General features: G+C 48.2%; 1 protein-coding gene across 1 annotated transcript in view; it reads right to left on the bottom strand.

Moving 5' to 3' along the window:
- Svop (SV2 related protein) overlaps positions 1-5779 on the bottom strand; it is a 73920-nt gene extending 68141 nt beyond the window's left edge. Inside the window, exon 1 of the mRNA XM_005344252.2 lies at positions 5609-5779. Coding sequence (XP_005344309.1) covers positions 5609-5643 — 35 coding nt within the window. The 5' untranslated portion in view covers positions 5644-5779. The remainder of the gene's footprint in view (positions 1-5608) is intronic.
- Between the last annotated feature and the right edge of the window lie 441 nt (positions 5780-6220).

The following is a 6220-nucleotide window of genomic DNA, read 5'->3' on the forward strand; positions in this document are numbered from 1 at the left end:
GGAATGGAGGTGTGGTCACCAGGAAATGGGGGTGTGGTCACCAGGGAATGGAGGTGTGGTCACCAGGAAATGGGGGTGTGGTCACCAGGGAATGGGGGTGTGGTCACCAGGGAATGGGGGTGTGGTCACCAGGGAATGGAGGTATGGCCACCAGGGAATGGGCTGCTGAAAGAGGAGGGATTGTGAGGTCAAGCTGGGGGGCTGGAGCAGGTTTGATGGCTAAGCTCACTAACCCATCTTGCAGAGAATCAGGGCTGCTTCCCAGCACTATGTTGTGAGAGGGCCACAACCTCCTCCAGGAACTCCATTTCTGGAACTCTGAAGTCCTTTTCTGGCCTCTGAGGGCTCCGGCGTACATAGTGCACATAAAACTCACTCAGGCACACACATTCACATACATTAAAAATCAATCTTTATTATTATCATTTTTTAAAAAAATTCAAATTCAGACGCATGTGGCCACACACTGCAGGCGTTTCTGCAAAGGCACTTACTTTATTTCATGAACAAAGTGAGGTCCAGAGGCCCAAGACAAAGGAGTGGAGAACAAGAAATACCAGAAGCATTCGTTGGAGTGGCACTACCCAGCGTTTTCCCCTTCTCTCAGATCAGGTTAACTATGTAGGGGCAAGCAGGCTCTCAACTTCACGGATGAGCTCCTAGCCTTGGTAGGATGAGGTTATTTTTTTTTATTTTTTTTAAAGATTTATTTATTATATATACAGTGTTTTGCCTGAATGGTCACTTTCATGCCAGATGAGGGCGCCAGATCTCATTACAGGTGGTTGTGAGCCACCACGTGGTTGCTGGGAATTGAACTCAGAACCTCTGGAAGCGCAGCCAGTGCTCTTAACCACTGAGCCATCTCTCCAGCCCCCTAGGATGAGGTTAAAAAGATCAAAAATCACCCCAGTGGTAAGCGTCAGAGGTAGGATTTGAACCCAGCACCGCCTGACTCCAATTCTCCCATTTTGTCTCAGTTACTGAGGCAAAAGAAATAAACGAAGAACTCGTTTGAGGTGTCAGACACATTCTCCGCTGCGAAGACAGGAAATGTAAAAGAGAAATGGTGGATGGAGTACTCAGAAGCTGGAGACTAACTTCACAGCATCCCGGAAGGCCCTGAGTGTCCTGTCTCTGTGCTTTTGGGGTCACCTCTAAAGATGGCCTATCAGCACACTCTACTGGATGACTTTGAGACACATCATGCTCTTCCCACTCTGGGCTTTTCCTCACCAAGTCCCCTCTTTCTGGAATGTTCCACACTGCTACTGTGTTTCTGAAAGGAACCATCCATCGGGAAGGTCTCCTCGATCTCATTATCTAGAATCAGGATTCCTGCACAGCCCTTGGCTGGATGAGCATTTAAAACAGTTCTCATAGCTATGAGTGCAACTCCGTCAATGCTCACCTACTCTCCCAGGCCAGGCCTGCACAACAGAACCCAGGAAAACGCTGCAAGCCGCGCAGTTCCAGAAACGTCTGGACATCATACACACCATGGTAGCCCCTCGCCACAGGGAGCCAGTGAAATGAAGATGGGCAGGTTTTGTTTATTTATACTATGTATTTGTCCTGGTCAGCTTGGACTATCAACTGGACATAGCTTGAGAGGGAGGCCAGGTTGGCCTGTGTATCCTCTGTGGGGAACTGTCTCAACTGTTACTTGACAGAGGAAGGTCCAGCCCACTGTGGGTGGCACCAGTCCCTGGGCAGGTGGTTCTGAGCTATGTAAGGAAGCCAGATGGGTATAAACTGGTCAGTGAGTCAGCAAGCAGCGTCCTCCATGGACCTTGATTGTCAAGTGACAATGCTGCCTGCAACAGCAAGTGTGCTGCTTCAAGTTCTTGCTCTGGCTTCCCTGAGTGCTGGACTGTGATGAGGAACACAGGCTGGACACGCCCTTCCCTCCTCTGTGATGAGGAACACAGGCTGGACATGCCCTTCCCTCCTCTGTGGTGAGGAACACAGGCTGGACACGTCCTTCCCTCCTCTGTGATGAGGAACACAGGCTGGACACGCCCTTCCCTCCTCTGTGATGCAGGCTGTCTTAGCACAGCCACAGAAATGTAAGTAGAACAATATTATATTGCATAAATTATTTCACATGTAATAATTTATATTAACCACATGTGGCCAGTGGCTACCATACTGTGACTATAGACTGTAACTCTTTCAAGGTATGGGCCATTTTCTCTTAACCAGCCATCCAGTGTTGTATCAAGGATGGTATGTATCAAAGTTAAACTATTGAGTGGCCAGGTATGGTGGCACACACTTTTAATCCCAGCACTCAGGAGGCAGAGGCAGGCAGGTCTCTGTGAGCTCTAGGACAGCCTGGTCCATATAGCCAATTCCAGGAGAAGACAGAGTCATCTGAGGGCTGGAGATGTAGATCAGTGACAGAGTTCTTTCTTAGCAAGCATGAGGCCCTGGGCTCCAGCCCCATCACCAAAAAGAAGAATCATTATCTTGGAAAGAGAAATCTCACGTGCACAGGTACACGATAAGGAAGAACAGTACACAAACTTTCAGCTGCTCGTTCCACACATGCTCCCAGAAGAAAGCAGAGAAACAAGGGCCCTTGGTGGTCTCCACTGGGCCATGCCAGGGCTTCACAGCAGGGCCTCCAGGCACACCAGCCGTTCTTAGATACCCTTGCTCCCTCCCCTCCCCAACCCTGCAATCTGCTTAGAGGCTTAGGGCCTGTGAACACCCAACCTCCTGCAGAGCCCAGTCTGTTTCAGAGTCCACTTCTGCCAGCTCTCTGAATGTTTTTTTAAACCATATTGCTCTCAGGAAATCTGTTGCCTGCAATCTGTGCATAATATATGCAGGGCATGGTTTGAGAAACAGCTAAGTCGTGATGTATAACCCACTCAGATTCACACGGTTGCAGGCTTCTTTCTGTTTTAGCTCCCTCATTCTTAGAAACGGAGGTCAGCCCGGTTACAGGCTAATTATGACTTCATTCAAGTGTATTTTGGGGCTTTCTCTTTCAAAAGATTTTGGTTTTTTGTTTTTATTTACCTGTACGTGTGCCTGTTTGCCACATGTGAGGACAGAAGAAGGCATCAGACGTCCTAAAACTGGAGCTACAGGTATTTGTGAGAACATGGGTGCTGGGAACCAAACTCTGTGCCCTGGAAGAGCAGCAAGTGCTCTCTCTTGACAGCCGGACAGGCTCACCAGCCCCTGGTTTTTTTTAGCAGCCATTTTGGGGAGTCCAGCATCACCTATCTACACAATTACTTTTTTTTTCTTCAAGACAGGGTTTCTCTGTAGCTTTGGAGCCTGTCCTGAAACTAGCTCTTGTAGACCAGGCTGGCCTCGAACTCACAGAGATCTGCCTGCCTCTGCCTCCCAATTAAGGCATGAACCACCACCGCCCGGCATAACTATCTTTTATAGATGTTTCAGATGTAATGACAATAATAAATAGTCAATGTCCATCCCTTTGTGTAGTCAAGCACTTAGCACACATCTCATTTGACCTCCATAATAAACATGAATCTAGTATCATGATAGTCATTTCTTCAGGAATTGGGCCTGGGTACTGGAGTATGCTACCCACACACCGTGCCGCTGTCCACTTGGCCTCAGCTAGAGAAACTGAGTTTTAAAAAGGCTAATTGATTTGAGATCAAGATTTGAACCCAAATCTGCCTGGTTAAGAGCCATTGTTCTCTGACAGTACACCATTTAATCTCTCCAATAGACACCACATACCACATATTCTGTCTATAGAATATTGAGATTGAGAATTTAAAAGCGCCCGAGGGCCAAGATGGATACTATCTGCAAACTGTAATCCCTGCATCTACTTTGTGTGTATTGAATAATTGTAATGTATTTAAATTTAAAATAAAATCAATTGCTATTATTATTAGTAGTAGTGTTGTCTTTTTGAGACAGGATGGGGCTCGGGCTGGCCTAGAATGTGAACTCCCGAGCTTCGGTCCCTCCCTCAAGTGCTGGGATTCCAGAGCTGCATCTCCTGACCAAGCCTGAATCAATTCCATGTGTCAGTTTCCATGTTCTCACCATCTCCTTCTGTATATTAGTGCTGGGGCCGGGATCCACATCCACGGCCTTGCACGTGGTAGGAGAGCGCTCTGAACGAGCCACACCAAGGCTCCCTGTTTGCACTCTTTTTTACTTACGGAAAGAATCAGTAAGTAATGTCATATCTATATATTAGTAGATCAAAGGCATGTAGGTCTTTTGCCAAATTCACGTGCTCTGAGAGTGCTTAGAAATTCATTCCACTAAAGCTGACATTCCAATATACGTATTCTGTTTCAATTTGTGGATTATTTTCTTATTTGGAGCAATTGTTTGGCTCTGTGAACATGATGTTTGAGCTCGGCAAGAGTGGTATGGATTCTTTGAGGAATCTGTACTCTGACATTTATGTTTGTGTGTATGGTACATGGACTTTGGGATATTAGAAGTGCGTACCCTTAAACGTTGTAAAATAAAGCTGTCATTAGTTCAGGGGTTTTATGGATCTAGTAAAAAAGCTGAAAAGTACAATTTCAATTAATGAAAACTGAATGATGATAATTAATTTTCCGTGAATTGGAAAGTAAATATGACAACCCCCGCAGGTACTCAGAGTCTCAGAGAAGCCGGATCAGTCACTCGAAAAGTCACTGGGAGAATTCTTCAGCAGCTTGAGTTAGGGGACCCACACCATTTTTAAAGTCAGTCAAGTACACACAGGCCAACAATAACCAATCCTTCCCAAGAGACCCAAATGGAATTGACTTCCACCTCCCAGATGACTGTGACTCTAAAAATTAAAACAGGAACATCTGGAAATATTCTCTTTATTCTTAGTTATCCAATCCCCACTCAGACTCTTGGAATTTGCTTGACAAATCAGTATTGCTTGTGGCAGGAAAAATACCTGCAACCCCCCACAAGGCCTCCGTCCTTCCCACTGCCTGTGTTCCCCCAAGATTCTTAGAGTGAACTGTCTATCATCCTCCACCCCAATTCCCGACCTCAGAGGAATGCATTCCTAGCGCTTCCAGCGCTGAGGCTTACTCCAGCCAGCTCTTCCCCAAACCCTTCATTCAGAAGGCGAGAGTCTCTGACCAGCCACTGCTCACAGCCCTCCCATTCATGGGCTCTACAAACAACGACTGCCCCAGCCTCTCGGATAGGAACATCCCTGCTGTTAGGAAAGCAGTTTGCAACATCACATTGGTCCTTTCCAAAAGACCTTGCAGGGGAAAAAAATCAGGAATTTCACAGCATGAGGGAAAGGCTGGTAAGGACAGATATCAGCCCACTTTTCTAAACAACATCCAGCACGTTCTCATAGCATAGACGTTGAGGGTTGAGAGCGATTTTCAAGGGAAAACACGGAAAACTAAGGATTCTCACAAGGTCCTGACAGATACGGGGGGGGGGATGGGGGGGTAGGTAATGAATCAGAAACAGAAGCTTGGCTAGGAAAATGGCTTTTCTCCTTCAGGCCCAATTCTTCCGTCTGTAACAGCATTTTCCAATTCAAGAGGCCGTGCGGGGATGCACCCCTGCAGGCCTTGCTCTTCTAAAGGGCACCCCGCCTGCCTCCCTTCGCCCCCGCGGTACTCACGGCAACTGCCTGAGCTGGAACAGGTCCTCCTCCATGTCCTCGCTGCGCCAGGGCGAGCCTGGGCATGGCCCTTACATGGTGGAGCCGCTCCGGCGTGCCGGCTTTCAGCACCGGGATGCTGGACAGCTCCACCGCTTCCTCCCGGGGCAGCGGCTGGGGGAGGGAGCCCTACCCGGGAGACAAAGCCGCCGCCGCCAGGAGACCGACGGGAGTGGGCGGAGGACGAGGGGAGGGCTGCGCGGTAGAGGGGGCGGGGCGAGCCCTGCTGCTCCCAGGAGCCCACGGTTCGCTGACTGGGGGTGTCTGCGGGGGCACCCCAGCCTGCCAGATGATGCCTCTCTCTCTGAATGTTTGTAGGAATTTTTTTAATGCTGTCTGTATGATGTTCTGGAAGATTACGCTCTGGGATGGAGTACAGGTTTTTGGAAATGTACTCCATGTATTACACCACTGTGTACTGAACACCTACTGGGTGCCAGTCACAGTAACAGGCTGTTGACAGAACAGAGCTGACGGCCTGATGAAATGACCTACGAAAGGAACATGTTGGGTACCGAAGGCCAGAAGGCGGAAAGGTAACTTGCTTGTTCTTCACAGTCTGACTAGAACTTC

The sequence above is a fragment of the Microtus ochrogaster genome, chromosome 2, assembly GCF_000317375.1.
Source record: "Microtus ochrogaster isolate Prairie Vole_2 chromosome 2, MicOch1.0, whole genome shotgun sequence".
Classification (NCBI taxonomy): Eukaryota; Metazoa; Chordata; class Mammalia; order Rodentia; family Cricetidae; genus Microtus; species Microtus ochrogaster.